Raw genomic sequence first — 26,918 nt, forward strand, 5'->3', positions numbered from 1 at the left:
TGCCCGCCCGCCCGTCCGGTGGGGTCCCCGCCGGCGAGGCCGGGCCAGGCGGGCGCTGTCCATCCAACAGTCTCCAGGGAACTCGGGGCTGACGGGCCGGGAGCCCACGGCCGCCTGTCGTGGGTGAAGGGGCTCCCGACGCCGCCTTCGTCCCCAGCGGCTCCCGGGACGCGGTTCCGAGGCAGCGGGAGGCTCCGGGGGCCCCGATCTCCCGGGGCCGGACCGGGCCGGCCTCGCCCAGCATTACCTGTCCCAGGTGCTGCGGTGCCGGCCCGGGGACCTGGGGGAGCCCGAGCGGGACCTCTGGCTGCGGCGGTGGCGGCTGCGCTTGCGGCCCGAGCTGCCCCTGCGGTCGCGGCTGCGCTCCCGGCGGGCGGAGCGGTCTTTGCTGTGGGACTTGCGTGGACGCGCGTGGGCGGGGCTGGCGCTGCGGCGGTGCGGGCTGCCGTCCTGGTGCGAGCGCTTCTTGTGGGACCGGCGCTCCTTGCGCGGCCGCCCGTCCTCCCGGCTGCCCGCGCGCCGCGACCCGCTGCGCTCCTCCCGGGGGCGCCGGTCCTCGCCGCCCGGGTCCCCGCGGGCCCGGCCCTCGCCCGCGCCGGGCTCGCGGTTGCACTTGTCCAGCTCCGACAGGGCGTCCTTGCGCGGCGTGCCCGGCTCGCAGGCAGCGGGCAGGCCCTTGGGCTGCTGGTTGTTGTCGGGGATGCAGGACAGCACGGCCGGGCACCGCTTCTCCGGGGAGGCGCCGTCGGGGGCGGCCGGGCGCGCGGGCGGCGGGTCCCGGCCCGCGGCATCCTCGCCCGCGTTCCCGTTCAGGCTCCGGGGTGGGGCCTCCGCCTCGGGCCGCCGCGGGCCCTCCCTCGGGGCGCCGGGGAGCAGCTGGGCGGCGGCGCTCACGCAGCCGGCCGACACGGACTGCAGGATGTCCAGCATGGGCTGCAGCAGGTCGGCGGGCGCCACGCCCAGCTCGTCGGGCGCCTGCGGGTCGTCCGCCTTCCGGCTCAGCAGGATGCTCAGCAGGCGCTGGCGCAGCTGCCGCTCCTTGCGCTGCAGGCCCAGCGCGCGCTCCTTCTCCTCCTCCACGCGCCGCAGCTCCGCCTCCTGCAGCCGCCGCCGCTCCTCCAGCTGCTGCCGCCGCAGGTCCTGCTCCCGCTGCTCCTGCTCCTGCAGCTTCGCCGCCTGCGGAGAGAGGGGCGCCTCAGCGGAGCCCGGACCCGCCCCACGCGCGGGGCGGCGCGGGGCTCGCAGACCCCCGAGGCCTGGGTGCCGGCGCGACACCCGTCCCCGCCACACCCGGCGGTCATGCGTCCGCCGGGCGAGCTGCACACCCCGCGGCAAAGCTGCTCGGCACGGCCCCGGGCGGGCGGGCGTCTCGGGGTGGCCCAGGCCCCCGCGCTCGCCACAACCGGGAGCTGGCGACGCAGACACAGGCCGCCCAGGCCGCGGGTCGCGCCGGGCCTGGCTGGGTCCGTGTCTTCAATATTCACCATGAAACAAGAACTGAGCTGCCACAGCCTCAGCGCGCCTGCCTTGTCCTTCCCGGGCTTATCAACACTGTAATTAGACAACAGGTTAGGGGGTCGCCCCGTGCCAGGCGGACGGGCTTGCGGCTGCCTGGGCTCGGCTGTGCGTCCGCGGCCGGGCCCAGCTCCGGGAGTGACGGGGCCTCCGGGAGGCGCGCGCGCGGAGGCTCTGGGCCTGAGGCTCGTCCACACGGAACCGGGGAGACCTCCCGGACCGAGCTCTGGAGGAGGGACGGGCGGCCAGGCTCCGCGGTGCGTCCCCTGGGGACCAGGCTCAGGCCTCGGCCGCCGGGGGTGCTGGCCTGGAGGGTCAGGGCGAGGCCTGGTGGCCTGACAGCCTGGACGCTGTGCTCCGGGCAGCACTGCGGGAGGGGCCGAGGGGCTGCGTGCCTGCACCGCTCCCTGTCCCGGGGCTCATGGGACCTGGGTCTGGCTGCCCCCAGGCCGCGTGGCCTGCACCCGGGAGGCCCGAACGGGGAGACACAGCCTCAGAGCTGCGTCGGCTCCTCAGTCTGGAACCGAAGAGGCAGGAACCCACACACCAGGCGGGAGGGTCACCCTCTGTGGGACCCGCTCTCCTGCCCGGGGAGCCCCCGCCAGGCGCGGCCCCGACCCGGGGAGTGTGGCGCAGGCGCAGGCGGACGCAGGCCGGTACCTTGGCGCCGCCCAGACCCGGGGAGTGTGGTGCAGGCGGACGCGGACGCAGGCCGGTACCTTGGCGCCGCACCGACCCGGGGAGTGTGGCGCAGGCGCAGGCGGACGCGGACGCAGGCCGGTACCTTGGCGCGGCCCAGACCCAAGGAGTGTGGCGCAGGCGCAGGCGGACACGGACGCCCAGCCGGTACCTTGGCGCGGCCCAGACCCGGGGAGTGTGGCGCAGGCGGACGCGGACGCGGACACAGGCCGGTACCTTGGCGCCGCCCAGACCCGGGGAGTGTGGCCCAGACCCAGGTGGACGCGGACACACAGGCCGGTACCTTGGCGCGGCCCAGACCCGGGGGTGTGGCGCAGGCGCAGGCGCAGGCGGACGCGGACGCCCAGCCGGTACCTTGGCGCGGCCCAGCAGCTCCGTGAGCAGCCGGAGGGACTGCAGGTTGCGCTGGGCCAGCAGCAGCCGCCGCTCCTCCAGCCGGACCTTCTCCTGCAGCTGCCGCTGCTCCTCCGCCTGCAGCTTCTCCAGCTTCTTCTGGCTTCGGCGCAGCTCGCGGTCCCGCTGCTTCTGCTCCCGCCGCCGCAGCTTCTCCTCCCGCTTGCGCTCCCGCTCCAGCTCCTCCAGCTCCTTCTGCTTCCTGTGCGGACGGACAGACGGACAGACACGCAGGGGCCGTCAGGCAGGGGCGGGCGGGCACTCGGCTCCGACCAGGGGCTGCTCTAAGCAGAGGCCTGGGGTGCAGGCTCCGTCCCCAGCCCCGGCCGGCAACCAACTGATGTCTCCCTCCCTCGTCCGTGTTTCTCTCGCTCCCCTCGCTTCCACTCCCCCTGAGTCAACGGGAAAATGTCCTCCGTGAAGATTCACAAAAAACAAAAAGCCAGTGGGAACGGCAGACGGTGCTTGTGCGATTCACCTTGTCAGCTCTTCACCCCCAAATCCCTCACAGCCCAGGGACCCTTCCCCCCAAATCCCTCGCAGCCAGGGACCCTTCACCCCCAAATCCCTCGCAGCCCAGGGACCCTTCACCCCCAAATCCCTCGCAGCCAGGGACCCTTCACCCCCAAATCCCTCGCAGCCAGGGACCCTTCACCCCCAAATCCCTTGCAGCCCAGGGACCCTTCACCCCAATCCCTCGCAGCCCAGGGACCCAGGAGGCAGCGCACGCACAGGTGGGGGCTTCGCTGTCCCTCAGGGACAGTCTGTCTGGCTACGTGAGACCAAACCGTGAGCCCTGCAGAGGGAGCCACGGGCTGACATCATGAAGGTGTCGACTGAACAAGACACCCCTGTGCAGGTGGGGGCTCCCCAACAGGGCATGGCACAGGCTCCCACCTGGAAAGGAAGGTCCCCTAAAATGCCAGAGCACTCGCAGAGGGACTCATCCCCAATCCCTGACTCCCAGGGGGACTCATCCCCAATCCCTGACTCCCAGGGGGGCACATCCCCCATCCCTGACTCCCAGGGGGACACATCCCCCATCCCGGGCTCCCAGGGGGACACATCCCCCATCCCGGGCTCCCAGGGGGACTCATCCCCCATCCCGGGCTCCCAGGGGGACACATCCCCATCCCGGACTCCCAGGGGGACACATCCCCCATCCCGGGCTCCCAGGGGGACTCATCCCCATCCCGGGCTCCCAGGGGGACTCATCCCCCATCCCGGGCTCCCAGGGGGACTCATCCCCCATCCCGAGCTCCCAGGGGGACTCATCCCCCATCTTGGGCTCAGAGGCTGCGTGGCACCCGGGAATGGCAGGCGGAGAGGAGGAATGAAACCCTGCCGTGCGCAGCCACAAGGAACGTTCTGGAAGCTTCCAGAGGGGAAATATCGAGCACACAGGACCATGCACCATAGGGTCCCGTCCGTATGAGGTTCTAGAACATGCAAACCCACAATGACGGGAAGCCGGGACGCTTGGTCGAGGGGGTGCCCTGAGTGAGGCACCAGGAGAACCCATGTCTCAGGGAAATCCTGGGAGGCTCCCTGGAGGCGGTGGCCTTTGTCTGAAATAAATCCACTGCCAAACAGCGCGGCTCCGCCAGGCTTCGGGCGGAGGGAATCCCTGCCACGAGCACCCAATGCGACCAGCACGGCCTGCGACCCCGGGAAGGTGGCCCTGCCCAGCACCCGCCTCCGCTCCTCGGCTCCGAGATGATCACACGGACGGGGACACGGTGACAAGACCGAGGTGCCCCAGGCAGATGGGGCACAAGGGGCCCCGGGAGCTGCCGTGAGGGGAACAGCTCGGGGTGAGGGCGTGGGAGCCAGAGCCCTGAAGACCAGGAAGGAGCCGGGCAGAGAGGGGGCCGCGCCCAGGCCTCCCTCGCACTCAGAGCCCAGGACTGGAGCCGGGGTCGCCTGCCCGCAGCCTCAGGGGGACACCCGCCGTGGGGGGGTGAGTCGAGTCCGACCCCACAGCCGGCGGTGGACCCTCCTGCTCGGCCCGAGCGCTGTGTGAACTCCCGGGGCCCCGGCAGGAGGGAGGCCGGCCCTGCTCCAACCACAGGCCCAGCCCAGGCCGTCCGCACAGAGTGGGAGCCGCAGGTGCTCCTGTTCCCATGAACCCGCAGCTCCCACACCCGTGACGTGACGCGGGCAGACGCGGGGGCGCCCTGGGCTCTGCCAGACGGGACGGCCACCCCGGCAGGACCACAGCCCTGGGCCGGACTGAGCCCCCTGCCCCCCGCCCCCCCCTCCTGTCCCCTCCCCCGGCAGAAGCACAGGCCTTTCCCGCCCGCAGCGCCCAGCACTGCCGCGGCCTGAACCTCTGTCCTCACCCCCCGACCCCCCGAGTCTGCATCGTCCCCAAGGCCCCGAGCAGCTTCCAGATGGCGGGTCACTGGGAGGACAGCACACGCGGGGTCGCGGGGTCACCCGGACACAGGCTGGCGGTCTCCTCGCTGCAGGACGCGCCTCCTCCGGCCGAGCCCAGAGCTGAGGCTCCACCCAGTGAGCGCCCGCCCCCGCCCCCCCCCGACCCCCCACACCCCCAGGCAAGGCCCCGCGGGCGGCACCCACCAGGGACGGGGCGGAGCGCCCAGCACCCACTCTGTGCGACGGCCCAGCTCCCGGCTCAGGGCCTCTCCTACCTGACCCCACCCCCCCTCCCCTCCGCCCGCCCGGCCCCCCAGACCACGGCGTGGGGCTCGCTCACGGACAGAGGCTGGGTCTGCACCCACAGGCCTGGACGGGGCTCCCCGGAGGGACCAGCGGGCGGCCGGGCTGGTCAGGAAGGACCCCCCCCCCCGGGTCGGAGACAGAACCGCACACACGGGCCATGCCCCACCCAACAGGCAGCGGCAGGGACGGAAGGTGCAGAATCTGCTTCCCCCCCAAACCGGGAAGAGCGACGGTCACTGTTTATCAGTCACAGCCACACGGCCGAGGGCGAACCGCCGAGGAGGGAACGGGAGGTCCCCCCAAACCCGGTTCGTCCTGGAACCTGGCCACCCCCTCCCTCGGCCTCTCCCTCCTGCTGTGTGGGGCCTGAGTCCTGAGGCAGGACCAGGCGCCCACACTGTGCACGGGGTCCCCAGCAGCCGTGGTGCCCGACGGACGCCCACCCACACGCAGAGGCACACACACGTGCACACACACCCACACACGTGTACACAGTGTACACACACACATACACACGTGCGCACACGTGTACACACCCCCACACATACGCACACACCCATACACACGTGTACACACGCACACATGTGTACACACACACGCACACCCACACACGTACACACACACGTGACGGCCCCAGGGCTGCGCCGGGCCCACCTCTCCTCCGCCCGCTGCCGCTCCTCGGCCTCCTTCTCCCGCCGCTTCTGCTCCTCCCGCTGCTGCTCCAGCTCCTGCAGCTTCTGCCGCTCCAGCTGCCGCTTCTTGATGGAGGCGTCGCTCAGGTGTTTGGTCGAATCGAAGGAGACCTTCGGGGAGAACACGCGTCAGGTGGGGAGGCCGCGGCCGGGCCCCGGGAGGGCGTGGCCCCTGCAGGCCCCGTATGAGGTGCCCTGAGTGAGGCACCAGGAGAACCCATGTCTCAGGGAAATCCTGGGAGGCTCCCTGGAGGCGGCGGCTTTTGTCTGAAATAAATCCACTGCCAAACAGCGCGGCTCTACCAGGTTCCGGAACCCCATCAGCCGGAACCCCAGTTCTGGCTCCAGATTGAGCCCCAACCCCGTGACGCCCCCATTCAACGGGGGAGGACGGACTCGCCCGGAGACGATCCCCCGCCATCGCCGCTCGCTGGGCGTTAGGAAGCTGCCCCTGGCCCAGGGGGGTGGCCCAGGGGTTGAGCATCGTCCAAAAGGCGGCCGGTTCGATTCCCGGTCAGGGCACACGCCCGGGGTGCGGGCTCCGTCCCCAGTGGGGGGCGTGCAGGGGGCAGCCGGTCCGTGATTCTCTCTCATCATCGATGTTTCTCTCTCTCTCTCCCTCTCCCTTCCTCTTTGAAATCAAGAAAGATTTTTTTAAAAAATTGCTCCTTTTACGAGACAATTTTCTCCTCCTGCCCCCGGGGCCCACCATCCCGCTGACCGTGCCCAGGACCCGCCCCTCCACCCCCCAGGCCTATGCCCACGGTTACGGGTGCAGGCGGCGGATTCGGCACAATCCCCAGCGGAGACTCTGCCCGTCTCTCTCTGCCCCCGAAATCCTCCGTCGCGGCCCAGACCCCGCAGGGGCCGGCGCGGCGGCCACGCACCTTGATGTTGCAGGCCACGGCCTTGCCGTCCTCCCCCTTGTACATGAGCTTCATGCCGCGCAGGGCGCTCATGGCCTGGATGAAGCCGGCGTACTCGCAGTACTGCACGTAGGCCTCGAAGTTGAGGTGGCCCCCGAAGCTGAAGGTGTGGAAGTTGCGCCCGGTCATCTCCTCGCGGTAGGGGTCCAGCATGGGGATGTCCACGTTGCGGATGGCCCCGAACCTCTCGAACACGCGGACCAGCACGTCCTCGCTGGGCTTCTCGGCACCCGCCTCCCGCCGCGCGAACCACTTGCAGGGCAGCCCCTCCAGGTGGATGGTGTCGGGCCGCTCGCCGGGCAGCGTCTCGTTCATGTCCTTGGCGTCGCGGAAGAAGGAGTCCCAGTCGTGGCGGGTGGGGAAGTCGATCTTGAACTCGGCGGCCCGCACCTTGAGGATGTCGGAGAAGCCGCTGAGCTTGATGGTCTTGCCGTCCAGGCAGGCCAGGAAGGCCCTGACCATGCTGCGGTTCTCCACCTCGCCCTCGAAGCGGATGAAGTCCATGGTGCTCTTGGAGATGCGCAGGGTGGAGAACTGGTGGTGGTGCACCATGCCCTTCAGCCGCTCCATCACCTCCCAGTTGGAGATGGACTTGCCCGGCTGCTTCAGCTGCGGGAGGGCCACGCTGATGGTCATCTTGGTGATGGGCTTCAGGTAGAGGCCGTACGCGGGGCACAGCTCCACCGCCTCCGACGTGTCGTGCACGATGGTGGCCGCGGCCATAGCCGCCCGGGACCTGGGGCCTGAAACGGACGACGTGGTCAGTGTTCTCTGTATGTGTGTATGTGTCTGTGTGTGTGTGTATGTGTGTGTGTGTGTGTGTATTTTAATATATATTTTTATTGATTTCAGAGAGGAAGGGAGAGAGAGGGTGAGAGGAACATCAATGATGAGAGAGAAGCATGGACCGCCTCCGGCACAGCCCACACTGGGGATCCAGCCTGCAACCTGGGCAGATGCCCTTGACCGGGAATCGAACCCAGGACCCCTCAGGCCACAGCCCATGCTCTATCCACGGAGCCACACTGGCTGGGGACACAGCGGTCAGCTCGGGAGGAGAACCAAGACCGCTTCCCCAGCTTGTCCGAGGAAGGGCTGTGGACCTCGGGAAGGGCCCTCCGCGCTGAGGTGGCTCTGCCTGTAAGTCATCAGGTTACACGAGAGGGAAAAACAGACGGGCACTGCTACTAAAAACAGCCCGGCGTCCGCGCCTCCGTCCGCGCCGACCTGGGCCCAGGACCTGAGGCAGCGGCCGCGGGGCCAGCTCCCCGCCCTCCGTGCTGCCGTGAGCGGGCAGAGAAGCGAGAGCCGCCTCGCTCCCCGGAAGGTGCTGGAAACCGGCTGGAGAAGGGACTGAGCTGGGCTCCGGGCCCCTGGGAGGGTGCAGGGGAGGCCGCCCGGCGTTGGCATCGATGAAACAGAAGTTTCCTGCTGATAAAACCGCCTCGCTCACCCCGGCCGGTTTGGCTCAGCGGATAAGAGCGAAGGCCAGTGCCGTGGACAGAAGGGTCCCGGGTTCTATTCCCGTCAAGGGTCAAGGGCATGTACCCTGGTTGCAGGCTCGATGCCCAGCCCTGGTCGGGGGCCTGCGGGAGGCAACCCATCGATGTCTCTCTGTCTCCTCCCCTCCCTCCCACTCTCTCTAAAGATCAGCGGGAAAATATCCTCGGGTGAGGATTATCCAAAAAAACAAACAAAAAAGCCCTGGCCAGTGTGGCTCAGTGGATAGAGCACCCGCCTGCGGACAGAAGGGTCCTGGGTTCGAATCCGATCAAGGCCACCTGCCCGGGTTGCGGCTCGATCCCCAGTAGGGGGCGTGCGGGAGGCAGCCGGTCCGTGGTTCTCTCTGATCACGGATGTGTCTCTCTCCCCCCTGTCCCTTCTGCTCTGAAATCAATAAAAACATTTTTAAAAACAACAACAAAATGAAGAAAAGAAACACACAACCTCCCTCTGGCCCAAGTTCCCGCTGAGGAGCCCGCCCGGCTGGGCCCCTCCTCCCACCCGCTGGGGGCGCCCTCCCCGCAGGTCGGAGCTCCTGGGGGCGCTGGCCCGGCCGGCGGTTTGGCACCTGCACCCCGACAGCGCGGGCGGCGGGTCCCCCATCTGCCCACCCGCTCGGCCGGGACAGGCCCCGAGGAGCCCGCCCTGGGGCGCAGGCGGAGGGCGGGGCCCACCAGGAGTCCGAGCAGAGTGGGGGCGGCACCGGGGCTGAGGGACCCCAGGCCTCCCCGCGGGGCCCCCCCAGGCCCCCAGGACCCAGCGCTTGACACCACCCTGTCTCCCAAGCAGCCCTTGGCCCTGCCCCCCCTTGGTGCCCCCGGAACCCCAGGGCACCCCAGTCCCCGGGGCGCATCCCTAATGCCTCTGCCCCCCGCATTGCTCCCCGCCACCGGGGGGGCCCTCATTCTCCCCATAACCCTCAGGACCCGCTTCTGCAGACCCCGTGGTCCAGGCCCCGCCTCCTACAGCGGCCGCTGCCCCCTCGGTCTCCATGGCAACCCACAGGCAGGCCCCACCTCCCAGACGCCGGGTCAGCGCTGATCCCCCTAAACCCCCACCCCTGACCCTCCAGAACCTCCGCCTCCGCCTCTGTGACCCCCGAACCCAGGCTCCCCGACTGCCCAGGATCCCCGGGTCACCCTAAACCCCCCAGACCCTCAGTAACCCCTGAACTCCCTAAACCCTCAGTACCTACTGAACCCCAGACCCTCAGCAACCCCTAAACCTGCACACTCTTTCCCCCCTAACCCCCTAAACCTCAGTACCCCCTGAACCCCCTAAACCCTCAGTAACCCCTGAACCCCCAGACCCTCAGTAACCTTTGAACCCCCTAAACCCTCAGTACCCCCTGAACCCCCAGACCCTCTGTACCCTCCAAACCCCCTAAACCCTCAGTACCCCCTGAACCCCCAGACCCTCTGTACCCTCCAAACCCCCTAAACCCTCAGTACCCCCTGAACCCCCAGACCCTCTGTACCCTCCAAACCCCCTAAACCCTCAGTACCCCCTGAATCCCCTAAACCCTCAGTACCCCCAAAACCCCCTAAACCTCAGTACCCCCTGAGCCCCCTAAACCCTCAGTACCCCCTGAACCCCCAGACCCTCTGTACCCCCTGAACCCCCTAAACCCTCAGTAACCTTTGAACCCCCTAAACCTCAGTACCCCCTAAACCTCCCTAAACCCTCAATACCCCCTAAACCCTCAGTACCCCCTGAACCCTCAGTACCCCCCTGAACCCCCTAAACCCTCAGTACCCCCTGAACCCCCTAAACCCTCAGTACCCCCCAAAACCCCCTAAACCTCAGTACCCCCTGAGCCCCCTAAACCCTCAGTACCCCCTGAACCCCCAGACCCTCTGTACCCCCTGAACCCCCTAAACCCTCAGTAACCTTTGAACCCCCTAAACCTCAGTACCCCCTAAACCTCCCTAAACCCTCAATACCCCCTAAACCCTCAGTACCCCCTGAACCCTCAGTACCCCCTGAACCCCCTAAACCCTCAGTACCCCCTGAACCCCCTAAACCCTCAGTACCCCCAAAAAACCCCTAAATCCTCAGTACCCCCTAAGCCCCGCTAAACTCCCGTACACCCTCCGCACCCCCTGAATCTCCGACCCTCAGTACCTCCAGCCCAAGACGCTCAGTACCCCGGCCCCCCAACATCCTAAATACCCCGCCCCGGCCCTCGGTATCCACGGACCCCCGATACCCCGGCCCCCCCAGACCCTCAGTACCCGGATGCCTGTCATTCGGGCCCCCGACCGCCCTCGGACCCCGGACCCCAAAGACCCAGAACCCGCGGCACCCACAGCCCTCGGACCCCGGGATCACGAGGCCCCGCCCCTTCCGGCCCCGCAGCCCCCGGCCCGCCGCCCGGTGACCCCCCGCCCCTTCCGGTCCGCAGCCCCCGGCCCGGCCCGAACCGGCCCCGACCCCGACCCGCCGCCCGGTGACCCCGCGCCCCTCCCGGCCCCGACCCGCCGCCCGGTGACCCCCGCGCCCCTTCCGGCCCCGACCCGCCGCCCGGTGACCCCGCGCCCCTCCCGGCCCCGACCCGCCGCCCGGTGACCCCCCGCAGCCCCCGGCCCGGCCCCGACCCCGACCCGCCGCCCGGTGACCCCGCGCCCCTTCCGGCCCCGACCCGCCTCCCGGCCCGAACCGGCCCCGGCCCCGACCCGCCGCCCGGTGACCCCCCCGCAGCCCCCGGTCCGGCCCCGACCCCGACCCGCCGCCCGGTGACCCCGCGCCCCTTCCGGCCCCGACCCGCCTCCCGGCCCGAACCGGCCCCGGCCCCGACCCGCCGCCCGGTGACCCCGCGCCCCTCCCGGCCGGGCCCCGCGGAGGAAGCGGGTGCGGGCGCCTCACCGGCCTGGGGCTCCGCCTGCGTCCCCCGCCGCCTCCTTCCGCCGACGACCCCGGCGAGCGCGGCCTCCCGCCCCGAGCCGCCACCGTCCGCCGGAAGTGCCCCGACGGGACGCCGCGGCCCACCCCCCCTGTGACGCACTTCCGCTTCCGGCGCCCGGGCCGGCGGAAGCGGCCGCGCGGCGGCTCCAGGTTGTGCCTCGCGGCCCCGGCCCCGCCCCCCAGAGGCGGGACTTCCGGCGAGGGCCGGGGGGTGGAGCGGGCTGGACCCGGGTCCGCACTGCGCGTGCGCGGATCGCTGCCTCCCTTCCCCTCCCCCCCCCCCTCCGCCCCCCTCCAACCACCTGCGACCCGATCCACCTGCCGGCCAGGTGGGCGCGCGTCCGCGTCACGTCGCCTAGAGACGGGGCCTGGCGTTTGCGCCTAAATTCCTGTGATAATCACAGATAAGATAGCAATGCACATTAATTATACATTATTCACTATCTAATCATTCATTTATTACTATACTACGTATACATCCTAGAGAATATAGCTACGCAATTGAATTATAAATATTTAATTATAAATGCTTATTGCTATACATCCTAGATAATACAGAAATGCAATTTAATTAAGAATATTTAATTATGAATATTTATTACTATACATCCTAGAGAATATACCTATGCAATTGAATTATAAATATTTAATTGTAAATATTTATTAATATATATATACTACATAATACATCCTAGATAAGACAGCTATGCAACTGAATTAGGAATATTTAATTAGGAATATTTATTGCTATCATCCTACATCTTATAGCTATGCAATTGAATTATAAATATTTAATTATAAATGCTTATTGCTATACATCCTAGATAAAACAGATATGCAATTGAATTACAAATATTTATTAATAAATGTTTATTACTATACATCCTAGAGAATATACCTATGCAATTGAATTATAAATATTTAATTGTAAATATTTATTAATATATATATACTACATAATACATCCTAGATAAGACAGCTATGCAACTGAATTAGGAATATTTAATTAGGAATATTTATTGCTATCATCCTACATCTTATAGCTATGCAATTGAATTATAAATATTTAATTATAAATGCTTATTGCTATACATCCTAGATAAAACAGATATGCAATTGAATTATAAATATTTATTAATAAATGTTTATTACTATACAACCTAGATAATATAGCTATGCAATTTAATTAGGAATATTTAATTAGGAATATTTATTACTATCCATCCTAGATCATATAGCTATGCCATTTAATTAGGACTGTTAATTATAAATATTTTCACTATACATCCTAGGTCATATACCTATGCAATTGAATTATAAATATTTCATTATAAATGCTTATTACTATACATCCTAGATAATACAGATATGCAATTGAATTATAAATATTTATTAATAAATGTTTATTATGATACATTCTAGATAATATAGCTAATATAGATTCATCCTAGATAAATATATATATTTATATTTATAATTATAATTATAATTATTATGTTAATCCTCACCCCAGGATATTTTCCCATTGCTTTTTAGAGAGAGTGGAAGAGAGAGGGAAAGACAGAAAAAGATCCATGTGAGAGAAACACATCGATGCGTTGCCTCCTGCGTGAGCCCCGACCAGGGCCTGGGCTGGGGAGGGGGCCTTGCCACCGGGGTACGAGCCCCTGACCAGGAATCGAACCCGGGACCCTTACCGTCCGCCGGCCGGGGCTCTACCCACTGAGCCACACCGGCCCGCGGCCCTAGTTGCTATTTTTCCAGACAGATGCATCTGGCGGGAGGGCGAGGGGTTGTGATTTCATTGACACGTGACGATCAGATCAAAGGCACAGACAGATACCAAACCCAGATTAAAAAAGGGGGCCCCCCCACCCCGACCCTCCCCACCCTGGAAACTGGTGACGTCATCATCGCACTCACGTCACCCACTCACTCGCCTTCCCTTTGCTGGTCCCAGTCACGGAGGTCAAAGACCACAGACACTGGGCCCTGGCTGGTGTTGCCCAGTGGGTAGAGCATCAGCCGCCTGTGGACTTGAAGGGTTCCGGGTTCGATTCCCAGGTCAAGGCCACCAGCCCGGGTTGAGGGCTGGATCCCCAGTAGGGGGCGTGCGGGAGGCAGCCGGTCCATGATTCCCTCTCATCGTGGATGTTTCTGTCTTTTTCTCTCTCCCTCTCCCTTCCTCTCTGAAATTAATTTTTTAAAAAAAATATATAGATGCTCCCTGGCCGGTTTGGCTCAGTGGATACAGCGTCGGCCTGCGGACTGAAGGGTCTGGGTTCGATTCCCGGTCAAGGGCATGTGCCTTGGTTGCGGGCACATCCCCAGTGGGGGGCGTGCAGGAGGCAGCCGATAGATGTTTCTTTCTCATCGATGTTTCTAACTCTCCATCCCTCTCCCTTCCTCTCTGTAAAAAATCAATAATATATATATATATTTTTTAAAATATAGATGCTACGGTGCCCAAGCAGAATGCTCAGATCCAGGCCCAGGACTGGGGTCCCCATAGGAGACCCCCATAGAGCGAGGCCCACTGGGTCTTGGGATGTCCGGACCTGAGCTGGGAGGGGAGGAGGGGGGTGTGTGGCTAGAATCCCGTGGCCAGTGAACTAGAGAAGGATTCAGTGTCACAGGACCGGGTGGCCGCCGTGGTCCTCGCCGTCTGTCTCTCCGTCCGTCCATCCCTCATCCATCCACCTATCCACACCTCCATGTAACTACCCATCAGCTCACACCTTCAGGCATCCATCCATCCATCCATCCATCCATCCATCCATCAACCCATTTATCCATCTATCATCAATCCTTCCATCCATCCACCCATTTATCCATCCATCCATCCATCCACCCACACATCCATCCAGCTACCCAGGCATCTATCTATCTATCTATCTATCTATCTATCTATCATCTATCTATCTATCTATTTATCTATCATCTATCTATCTATCTACCTATCTACCCTTCTAGTCACACCTCCATCCACCCATCCATCCATCCATCCATCCATCCTCCCACATATCCATCCATCTACCCATTTATTCATCCATCATCCATCCATCCATCCATCCATCCATCCATCCATCCATCCACACATCCATCCAGCTACCCAGGCATCTATCTATCTATCTATCTATCTATCTATCTATCTATCTATCTCTATCTATCTATCATCTATCTATCTACCTATCTACCCTTCTAGTCACACCTCCATCCACCCACACATCCATCCATCCATCCACCCATCCACCCATCCATCCATCCATCCATCCATCCATCCATCATCTATCCATCCACCCATTCAACCAGCCATCTTTTTCATATTTCTCCTCTCCTGACTTTAATGGAAGTGTGCTCCCCAAAACCATTCTCAAATTCTCCTTCTTCACCACCTCACTTTCAACTAAGAGACTATCCATATTTCACAAGTTCTCCTGACCAAGTGACCGTCAACCTTTCATAATGTTTAATCACCTCCCGCTCACTTGTCCTGGCCTGATTTAAAATAGTCATGTTTAGCCCTAACTGGTTTGGCTCAGTGGACAGAGCGTCGGCCTGTGGACTGAAGGGTCCCGGGTTCGATTCCCGTCAAGGGCATGTACCTGGGTTGCGGGCACATCCCCAGTAGGGGGTGTGCAGGAGGCAGCTGATCGATGTTTCTCTCTCATCGATGTTTCTAACTCTCTATCCCTCTCCCTTCCTTTCTGTACAAAAAAAATCAATAAAATATATATTTAAAAAAATAAAAAATAAATAAAATAAAATAGTCATGTTTTGTGTATCATGGGTATTTGCATCAATGTTTACTGTGTTCAGAGAGAAGACTGCCCGGCCAGTGTGGCTCAATGGTTGAGCATCGACCGATGAACCAGGAGGTCACAGTTTGATTCCCAGTCAGGGCACAGGCCCGGGTTGTGGGCTCCATCCCCAGCAGGGGGCGTGCAGGAGGCAGCGAATCGATGTTTTTCTCTTATCTTTGACTAGAGACCCAGTGCATGAATTCGTGCACCAGTGGGGTCCCTCGGCCGGGCCTGCGGGATCGGGCTGGAACCGGCTCCCCGACATCTCCTGAGGGGTCCCAAATTGCAAGAGGGCGCAGGCCAGGCCGAGGGACCCCACTGGTGCACCATCGGGGCCTGGGAGGGACGCGGGAGGTTGGCCAGCCGGGGAGGGACCGCGGGAGGGAGGGCTCCAGGGCGTGTCCGGCCCGTCTTGCTCAGTCCCGATTGGCTGGACCCCAGCAGCAAGCTAACCTACTGTTCGGAGCGACTGCCCCCTGGTGGTCAGTGCACGTCATAGCAACTGGTCGACCAGTTAACTGTCTGCCCCCTGGTGGTCAGTGCACGTCATAGCAACTGGTCGACCAGTCGACTGTCTGCCCCCTGGTGGTCAGTGCACGTCATAGCGAGCTGTTGAGCGGCCTTAGCATATCATTAGCATATTACGCTGTGATTGGTTGAACGGACGATGGGACACTTAGCCTATTAGGCTTTTATTCTATAGGATGTTTCTATCTCTCTATCCCTCCCCCTTCCTCTGTCTCTAAAAATAGCAATAAAACATATTTAAAAAAAAAAACCATTGTATGAGATGATGATCATTCTGTTGGTGAATGAGTTTGGGGCACATTTTTTTTTTCCTCCCCTGGGAGATGCCGTGAGTGAGCGAGAGGGAGCTGTCACCCAGCGATGGTTTCTGTTTTGTTCTGTGTGTGTTTTTCCCCTCGGCAACCGGGTTCCTATCGCCTCTGAGTCACTCAGTCTTGTAGAATCGCAGGTACCAGACATTCAGATGGACTGTTTCAATGCTGGTCGCTTCCTTTTTTCATATTTTTAATGGATTTCAGAGACAGGGAGAGAGAGAGAGAGAGAGAGAGAGAGAGAGAGAGAGAGAGAGAGAGAGATGGCCCTGGCCAGTTTTGCTCAGTGGGTAGAGCGCCAGCCTCCGGACCAAAGGGTCCCGGGTTCGATTCCCGTCGAGGGCATGTACCCCTGTTGCAGGCTCCTCCCCTGGTCTGGGCACGTGCAGAGGAGTCAGCCAATCGATGCGACAGAGACATGATTCTCTCTGACTTTCCCTCTCCCTTCCACTCTCCCTAAAAGTCAGCGGGAAAATATCCTCAGGTGAGGATTAACCAAAACAAACAAACAAAAAAATAAGATAAATTCAAAGGTTAAAAAGGCCAAAAGGTGGGGGTAGGGGGGGCCCACCCCATTGATGTATCAGACCAAGATCAGATGTGAGTCAGGATAGAAGATAGATAGATATATAGAAGGTAAATAGATGATAGGTAGATAGATAGATAGATAGATAGATAGATAGATAGATAGATGATAGGTGACAGATGATAGATGGGTAGAAGATAGATAGGTGTTAGATAGATAGACAGGTGGATGGATAGATACATTGATAGATATATGATAGAAGGTAGAAGATAGATAGATAGATAGATAGATAGATAGATAGATAGATAGATAGATAGATAATAGAAGGTAGAAGGTAAGTAGGTGGATAGATGATAGATAGATATATAGATAGATAAATAGATAGATAAATAGATAGATAGATAGATAGATAGATAGATAGATAGATAATAGAAGGTAGAAGATAGATAGATGATAGATAGATAGATAGATAGATAGATAGATAGATAGATAGATGATAGATAGATGATAGATAATAGAAGGTAGAAGGTAGATAGATAGATAAATAGATAGATAGGTAGATGATAGATAGATAGATAGATAGATAGATAGATAGATAGATAGATGATAGATGCCAGATGATAGATGGATAGAAGATAGATAGGTGATAGATAGACAGGTGGATGGATAGATACATTGATAGATATATGATAGAAGGTAGAAGGTAGGTAGATAGATATATAGAAAGAAAAGTAATAGAAGGTAGAAGGTAAGTAAGTGGATAGATGATAGATAGATAGATAGATAGATAATAGATAGTAGAAGGTAGAAGGTAGAAGGTAAGTAGATAGGTAGATAGATAGATAGATAGATAGATAGACAATGGACAGACGGACGGACGGACAGACAGACAGACAGATAGAAAGACAGATGGATAGATGATAGATAGATAGATAGATAGATAGATAGATAGATAGATAATAGAAGGTAGAAGGTAAGTAGATAGATAGATAGATAGATAGATAGATAGATAGATAGATAGATGGTAGATAGATAGGTAGATAGATAGATAGATAGATAGATAGATAGATAGATAGATAAACGGATGGATGGATAGATAGAGATAGATAGATAGATAGATAGATAGATAGATAAATGGATGGATGGAAAGATAGATAGACAGATAGATAGATAGATAGATAGATAGATAGATAGTAGACATCCCCTATCCATTGATGGTAACATGTATCAGCCCAAGATCAAAAGTGAGTACGGATATTGGTCCGTTGATGGTGATAAATGTATCAGACCATGATCAGATGGTAGTAACTGGGGGGTCACTGGGAATTGTCTGCCCTGATGGGGCATTTTCCTGCTCACCCCTCTGCCCATCGAGGACCCCGCCTTGGCTTCCAGGACGGAACCTGGGGTCTCCTCTGCGCCCCGGGTGCGGTACTCAGCCCAAGGAGGACCAGGGATCCGATGGACCCTCCTGAGGGGCCCTCTCCCTGCTCGACTGTGTCCCTAAGAAGCTGCCTTAGTCCTCAGGTCTCGGGCTCACCTGCAGGAGAGGGGCCCCCCAAATCACGGCCTTGCTTTATTGTGGAACGTGGGTTCCTCCAGAGGCGACCGGGGGGTTGTGGGCCCCCCACAGGGAGCACCACCCTTGTGTGGTTTGGGGTTTTCCTCTCCTCAACTTGAAAACAGAGCTGCTCAGAGAGGAGACCTACTCTCCTCCTCAGCCGCCCAGAACACAGGCAAAGAGCCTCATCTATGCACTACCGATCTATCATCTATCATCTATATCTACCTATCTACCTATCCATCCATCCATCCATCCATCCATCCATCATTCATCTATCCATCCATCTATCCATCCATCTATCCATCTGTCTATCCATCTGTCTATCTATCTATCTATCTATCTATCTATCTATCTATCTATCATCTATCATCTATATCTACCTATCTACCTACCTATCCATCCATCCATCCATCCATCATTCATCTATCCATCCATCTATCCATCTGTCTATCCATCCATCTATCCATCTGTCTATCTATCTTTCTATCTATCTATCATCTATCTATCATCCATCATCTATATCTATCTACCTACCTATCCATCCATCCATCCATCCATCATTCATCTATCCATCTATCTATCCATCTGTCTGTCATCTATCTATCTATCTATCTATCATCTATCATCTATATCTATCTATCTACCTACATATCCACCCATCCATCCATCATTCATCTATCCATCCCATCTATCCATCCATCTACCCATCCATCTAGCCACTGTCTGTCTATCTATCTATCTATCTATCTATCTATCTATGTATCTATCATATATATCTATCATCTATCTATCTATCTATCTATCTATCATCTATCATCTATATCTACCTATATACCTACCTATCCATCCATCCATCCATCATTCATCTATCCATCCATCTATCCATCTGTCTATCTATCTATCCATCCATCCATCCATCCATCCATCCATCCATCCATCATTCATCTATCCATCCATCTATCCATCCATCTGTCTATCTATGGATGGATGGATAGATAGATGATGGATGGGTGGATGGATGGATGGATATAGGTAGATAGATGATGGAAGATGATAGATGATAGATAGATAGATAGATAGATGATATGATAGATATGATAGATTTGATGGATGGATAGATCAATACAGATGAAAGATGACATACAGATGGATATAGATTACAGATAATAGATAGATAATAGCTCTAGATTAATGATAGGTAGTATATAGACTGTAATAAATCATGACTCAATAGATAATAGCCACATAGAGATACATATACACTCTGTACAATGGAGATAGATAGACAGCCATGGATTTCCTGGGTCAATATTCACTAGATCGCCATCCTGGAGACTTTTTAAAAAAAATTTTCTTTATTGATTTCAGAGTGGAAGAGAGAGGGAGAGAGAGAAGGAAACATCCATGATGAGAGAGAATCATGGACCGGCCGCCTCCTGCACGCCCCCTACTGGGGATCGAGCCCACAACCTGGGCATGTGCCCTTGACCGGGAATCGAACCCTGACCTCCTGGTTCCTAGGTGGACGCTCAACCACTGAGCCACACTGGCCGGGCCTGGCGACTGTTTAGAACATAACCAGACGCTACATCGTGGATGGGACGGGCCTTGAACACAGGATGCTCAGATAAAGGTGTCCCAGAATTCACGCAAGATTTGAATTTGGCGTGAGCATTCACAACAACACCAAAATAAATAAATAAATAAAAGCCTAATTGTACTGGGTTTACTGAATCAGATTCTAATATCTGTTGCCCTTGGATGTCAATCCCTTCGATTCGATCAGCATCACCAAGTACCAATGATGGCCCAGGAGCAGAGACAAGAAAGACCCATGGAGACCGCGGCTTGGCGTCTGTGCCAGCAAAGCCGGGGAGGCCATGGACCCGATGTGCTATTCCACACATAACCCTAGACTGTGTCCTTTATGAATCAATAAAAAATTTACAATTTTTCATGATAAACCTGTGTTTTCTATCAAAATGACTTCTTGCGTGAATTTTGGGACACCCTTTATATATATACACTATATACATATCCCATGTCCAAAGGCTGTTCAATTTCAACAAAAGATTGCGTATGTGCCAGCAAAGCTGTGGAGGCCATTGACCCGATGTACTATTCCATACATAACCCTAGACTGTGTCCTTTATGAATCAATAAAAAAATTTACAATTTTTCATGATAAACCTGTGTTTTCTATCAAAATTACTTCTTGCGTGAATTTTGGGACGCCCTGTAGGTAGACAAGGATAGATGATATAGGTAAGTAGTCATCCGACAGATACATTGATAAACAGAAGCCAGACACTCAAGGTCACACGGTCCGTGATTCCATTCGTGTGAACCGTTCACAACAGGCATTTCCACCCGGAGACAGAGGGTGCGTTAGTGGTTGTCAGGGGCTGGGGGGAGGGGGTGGGCGTGGTGGCCCCTGCAGACGGATTTCCTTTTGGGGGTGATGACAAGATGTCGAAACCAGAGCCAAGTGGCGATTACACAACAGGGCGCACGTGAGACGCTTCAAAAGCTCAACAGAGGCCCCAGCCGGTGTGACTCAGTGGGTAGAGCGCCGGCCCACAGACCGAAGGGTCCCGGGTTCGATTCCCGGTCAAGGGCACAGGCCCGGGTTGCGGGGTTCATCCCCAGTAGGGGGCGTGCAGGAGGCGGCCAATGCATGATTCTTTCTCATCATGGATGTTTCTCTCTCTCTCTCCCTCCCCCTTCCTCTCTGAAATCAATAAAAATATTTAAGAAAAAAAACAAAACAAAATTCAACAGATGGCGAAGAGACGTATGAAAAACTGTTCAAAGTCACTGATCATCAGAGAGATGCAAATTAAAACAATGATGAGCCCTCACTGGTTGGGCTCAGTGGATGGAGCGTCAGCCTGCGGACCGAAGGGTCCCGGGTTCAATTCCTGGTCAAGGGCACAAACCCGGGTTGCGGGCTGGATCCCCAGTCAGGGGGCGTGCAGGAGGCGGCCGATGCATGATTCTCTCTCATCATGGATGTTTCTCTCTCTCTCTCTCTCCCTTGCTCTCTGAAATCAATAAAAATTCAACAAAATATTTTTTTAAAAAAAGAAAGAAAACAATATAGAGTTTCCTCAAATAATTAATTATGGACCCAGGGACCCCACTTCTAGGAATAGATCCCCAGAAACCAGAAACACCCATCAGAAAGGACATATGCACCCCTATATTCATAGCAGCACCACTAACAATCGCTAAGATCTGGAAACAGCCCAAGTGCCCATCAGCAGACGAGTGCATAAACAGCCGTGGTCCATCGACACCGTGGAATACTACGCAGCCCTGAAAAAGGTAGGATCTCTTACCATTTGCGACAGCACGGAGGGACCTGGAGGGCATGATGCTGAGAGAAATAGGCCGGTCGGAGAGAGACACGTATCTCATGATCTCACTCCTATGTGGGATCTAATGAACCAAATAAAATGATGAACAAAATAGATCCAAAGACATAGAAGCATCGAACAGAGTCCAGAATCTGAGAGGGAAGGCGGGGGAGGGTGGGTGGGTGGGAGGAGATCGACCAAAGGACTTGTATGTGTAGATGCATCGCCCGTGGGCTCAGACAATAGGGGGTGGGGGCTTGGGGTGGGGGACAGGGTGGGCTGGAGGGGTCAAGGCGGGTGGGGGGGAGGACACCTATGTAATTCTTTCAGCAAAAAAGATTTATATGCTATGTGTTTTTAATGTATTTCTTTATTGGTTTCAGAGAGAAAGGGAGAAGGAGAGAGAAACATCCATGATGAGAGAGAATCATGGACCGGCTGCCTCCTGCACGCCCCCTACTGGGGATGGAGCCCGAAACCCGGGCAGGTGCCCTTGGCTGGGAATCGAACCTGGGACCCTTCAGTCCGCAGGCCGATGCTCTACCCACTGAGCCACACCGGCAAAAAAAGATTTAAATTAAAAAAATTCACCTCCTGTGAGTCTCACCTGAACACACACAGACACACAGACACACACACATAGACACACACGCACAGAAACACAGACACACAGACACACACACAGACACACACACAGAGACACACAGACACACACAGAGACACACACAGACACACACAGACACACACAGACACACACACAGACACACACATAGACACACACACAGACACACACAGAGACACACACAGACACACACACAGACACACACACAGAGACACACGCACAGACACACACACACAGAGACACACAGACACACACAGACACACACAGACACACACAGACATGGACACACACACAGACACACACACAGACACACACAGACACACACACAGACACACAGACAGACACACAGACAGACACAGAGACACACACAGACACAGACACACACACACAGACACACACACACAGACACACACACAGACACAGACACACAGACAGACACACACAGACACACACAGACACACACAGACACAGACACACACAGACACACACAGACACACACAGACACAGACACACACAGACACACACAGACACACACACACAGACACACACAGAGACACACACAGAGACACAAACGCACAGCAAGGCCAACCCTTCTGTTCCCCAATGTTCACCCTCAGCTCTGGGTGTCCCTGGGGCCTGCAGGCGGCTCTGTGCCACCCACCGACTCTCACACAAGCGGATCGACCCCCGGCCGCACCGCCCGGGGTTAACAGTGAGACCACAGCTGAGCAGAGCGACCTGGCCAGCGTGAGGGGCCTCCGGGGCCTCTGACTGCGCCTCCTGCCCATCCCTTCCGCCCCCCTTCTCCCTGGCCTGGCAGGAGGAGGGCCGCGGGCCCCCCGGGACACACCCTGGCAGCAGCCACCGCAGGCAGGAAGCGACAGAAGGTGCCAACGTCGGTACCCTGATTCGTGAAACAACAGGAAAAGCTGTGTGTGTGGCACAGAGGGGTTCAGAGGGAGCAGGTGCAAAGAGGGGGAGCCCGCCTCCCATCCAACAGGTGCCCAGGAAGGCAGCCTCGGGGTGCCCCTGGGTAGGGGGGTCCAGGGGCAGTCGTAACTGGGTGCAGGGGGCAGATGTGGAGTCGTAGAACCACGGGGCTGGGTCCTTTCTCCGAGGGAGAAACCTCAAGTGTGAGGTGATGGAGAGATAGGGTGAGGTCGTCGCCGGCAGCATCCCGTGCTGTGGGGCTGAGCCCATCGTCGTTGGCTGAGAATTTCCAATACAGGAGGGTCACAGGTTATGGAAGAGCAATGTGTGAAAATAGATGTAGATAGGTGAGAGATGGGATGGATAGATAGATAGATAGATAGATAGATAGATAGATAGATAGATGATAGAGTGGGTGGGTGGGTGGGTGGGTGGATGGATGGATGGATGGATGGATGATGGATGGATTGATGGATTGATGGATGAATGGATAGGTGGATGATGGATGGATTGATGGGTGGATAGATGGATGGATGGATGGATGGATGGATAGATGGAGGGATGGGTGGATGGATGGATGGATGGATGGATGGATGGATGGATGGATAGATGGATGGATGGGTGGATGGATGGATGGATGGATAGATGGAGGGATGGAGGGATGGATGGATGGATGACTGATGGATGGATGGGTGAATGGATACATGGATAGATGGATGGGTGGATGGATGGATGGATGGATGGATGGATGGATGGATGGATAGATGGAGGGATGGGTGGATGGATGGATGGATGGATGGATGGATGGATGGATGGATAGATGGAGGGATGGATGGATGGATGGATGGATGGATGGAGGGATGGGTGGATGGATGGATGGATGGATGGATGGATGGATGGATGGATAGATGGATGGATGGGTGGATGGATGGATGAATGGATGGATAGATGGATGGATGGGTGGATGGATGGATGGATGGATGGATAGATGGATGGATGGATGGATGGATAGATGGAGGGATGGAGGGATGGAGGGATGGATGGATGGATGACTGATGGATGGATGGGTGAATGGATACATGGATAGATGGATGGGTGGATGGATGGATAGTTGGATCAATGGATGGATCGATGAATCGATGGATGCATGCATGCATTGATGGCTGGCTGATGGATGGATAAATAGATTGATGGATGGATGAGTAGATGGATAAATAGCTGGCTGATGGATAGATAAATGGGTGGATGGATGGATGGATGGATGGAGGGAGAGATGGAGGGATGGATGGATGGAGGGCTAGATGAATGGAGGACTGGATGGTTGGATGGATCGATGCATGCATGCATTGATGGCTGGCTGATGGATGGATAAATAGATTGATGGATGGATGAGTAGATGGATAGATAAATGGGTGGGTGGATGAAAGGATGGATGATGGTAGGAGATAGATAGATACAGATGATAGATGACATACAGATGGATATAGATGGTAAATAATATCGATGATAGCTATAGATTAATGATAGATAGTATATAGATTGTCATAGATGATTAATAGATAATAGAGACAGTGATACATATCCAGTCTGTACAATATAGATAGATATGGATTCCCTGGGTCAATATTTGCCAGTTCACCATCCCAGCGACTCTTATTTTTAAAATATCTTTATTGATTTCAGAGAGGAAGGGAGAAGCAGAGAGAGACAGACACTTGGATGATGAGAGAATCATGGACCAGCCTGCCTCCTCCACGCCCCTGACTGGGGACCGCATGTGCCCTGATGGGGAATCGAACCCTGACCTCCTGGTTCCTAGGTCAATGCTCAACCCCTGAGCCCACCCTGGCCTGGCATGTATCTTCCTGACCCTGAACCTCCCGCGTGGGGGAGAGCGGGTGTGGCCCCTGCCCGATCTCAGGGCTGTGAGTCAGGCCTGTGAAACGAGAAACAACCACCACCTTCCTCTTTAGACCAAGCGATGTCACAACGTTGCACCCACTTTGAACACCCGTGCCAATCCATTTTGGGAGTACCTCCTTCTTTTTAACTTGTTTTTTTTTACATTAAAATATATATATATATACTAATAAAAGGGTAATATGCTAATTAGACCAGACGTCTTCCAGATGTCCTTCCAGATAAAGCCATGGTGGTAGGGCTGAGGAAGAGGAGGTTAGGGGTAATCAGGCCAGCAGGGTAGAGCAGTTAGGGTGATCAGGCTGGCAGGGGAGAGCAGTTAGGGTGATCGGGCCAGCAGGCAGGTGAGCGGTTAGAAGCCAGCGGTCCCGGATTGCGAGAGTGATTAGGCCTGTGGGATTGGGCCTAAACGGCAGTCGGACATCCCCCGAGGGGTTCCAGATTGGAGAGGGTGCAGGCTGGGCTGAGGACACCCCCCCCCCCCTTCGCATGCAGGAATTTCATGCACCGGGCCTCTAGTATATATATAAAGAGCCAGGGGCCGTCACATCCGAAACAACCAAATGGACGACCGAACAGGCTGAGTGGGGCGACCAGGCCGGCAGGGGGGTTAGTGAAGGATGACCAGGCTGGCAGGGGGGCAGTTGGGGGCGACTAGGCCTGCAGGGCGCCTCCCTCCGCAAGCCCTGACCCCCCCCCCCCCTACTGCCTGTGTCCCTGGGCCATGCCTAGATGCATACAAGGTCTTTGGTCGATCTCTTCCCACACCACCCACCCTGCCCCACCTTCCCTCCAAGATTCCGCCCTCTCCTCCATGCCTCCATGTCTCTGGATCCACTCTGTTCATCAGTAATCTATATATATAAAAGCCTAAGCAACTGAAAGAATGAACAACCAAACCACCGGTTGCTATGACGTGCACTGACCACCAGGGGGCAGACAGTCGACTGGTCGACCAGTCGCTATGACGTGCACTGACCACCAGGGGGCAGACAGTCGACCGGTCGACCAGTCGCTATGACGTGCACTGACCACCAGGGGGCAGACAGTCGACTGGTTGACCAGCCGCTATGACGTGCACCGACCACCAGGGGGCAGACAGTCGACTGGTTGACCAGCCGCTATGACGTGCACCGACCACCAGGGGGCAGACAGTCGACTGATCAACCAGTCGCTATGACATGCTCTCACCACCAGGGGGCAGACACTCAACGCAGGAGCTGCCCCCTGGTGGTCAGCGCGCTCCCACAGCCAACCTCCCCACCCCCCCCACCCTCCATCAGCCCCGATCGCTGGCCAAGGGACCCCACCTGTGCACGAATTTGTGCACCGGGCCTCTAGTAAAAATATATATATATATTTTAAAAAATTGGCCCTGGCCGGTTTGGCTCAGATAGAGCATCGGCCTGCGGACTGAAGGGTCCCGGGTTCGACTCCTGGTCAAGGGCACATGCCCAGGTTGCCAGCTGGATCCCCAGTGGGGGGCGTGCAGGAGGCGGCCGGTCCATGATTCTCTCTCATCATGGATGTTTCTCTCTCTCTCTCTCTCTCTCTCTCTCTCTTTTTCTCTCTCTGAAATCAATAAAAAATACTTTTTAAAAAGGGGTTGGGGGGTTAGGCACCCGGATCCTCCCTCCTGGCCTAGAGGGACACCCCTTAATCTCTCTCCCCCCCCTCCCCGGGACTCTGGATCCTTCTAAGGTTGCAGGTCCCTAACGGTTCTCTCCTCCCCGGCGACAGGCTGAGCTGTGCAAGGAGGCAGGGAGTGTGTGCGCCCCCCCAACCCCCAACGCCCGGCCCCCCCTCTACCTCCTTCACCCTCCGCAGGTTGGGCCTCCCCGTGCGCAAACAAGACAGTTATGTACAGGAAACTCAACACGGGTTTCCTCTCCACCTGACCTCCCCACCCCTCGCTGCTGCGCCTTGAAGTATTTGCATTCGGGGCGCGCGCGCTCGAGCTCGCCGGTGCCCCGCTTGCAACTCGCTGGGGCGCACGACCCAGGACGGGAGAGCAGGGGCGGGGTCCTGGAACCGTAGC

General features: G+C 57.1%; 3 protein-coding genes across 3 annotated transcripts in view; 2 read left to right on the top strand and 1 right to left on the bottom strand.

Annotated features, from left to right (window-relative positions):
- ZBED1 (zinc finger BED-type containing 1) overlaps positions 1-26,918 on the top strand; it is a 126,623-nt gene that overhangs the window by 71,863 nt on the left and 27,842 nt on the right. The gene's annotated exons all lie outside the window — the stretch shown is intronic.
- AKAP17A (A-kinase anchoring protein 17A) lies at positions 155-11,361 on the bottom strand. The gene is made up of 5 exons (XM_070402693.1): positions 11,279-11,361; positions 6,872-7,653; positions 5,947-6,095; positions 2,569-2,809; positions 155-1,176 (listed from the first exon to the last, which is right to left on the bottom strand). The coding sequence occupies exons 2-5, from the start codon at positions 7,631-7,633 to the stop codon at positions 244-246; spliced, it is 2,085 nt and encodes a 694-aa protein (XP_070258794.1). The 5' UTR covers positions 7,634-7,653; positions 11,279-11,361; the 3' UTR covers positions 155-243.
- On the top strand, positions 9,405-10,981 carry LOC139000525 (uncharacterized). Its single transcript, XM_070402676.1, has 6 exons — positions 9,405-9,547; positions 9,721-9,833; positions 9,968-10,046; positions 10,138-10,271; positions 10,372-10,442; positions 10,535-10,981. The coding sequence occupies exons 1-6, from the start codon at positions 9,405-9,407 to the stop codon at positions 10,979-10,981; spliced, it is 987 nt and encodes a 328-aa protein (XP_070258777.1).

Source organism: Myotis yumanensis, unplaced genomic scaffold, assembly GCF_028538775.1.
Source record: "Myotis yumanensis isolate MYYU_CA2020_CCGP unplaced genomic scaffold, mMyoYum1.0.hap1 SCAF_24, whole genome shotgun sequence".
In the NCBI taxonomy this organism is placed as follows: Eukaryota; Metazoa; Chordata; class Mammalia; order Chiroptera; family Vespertilionidae; genus Myotis; species Myotis yumanensis.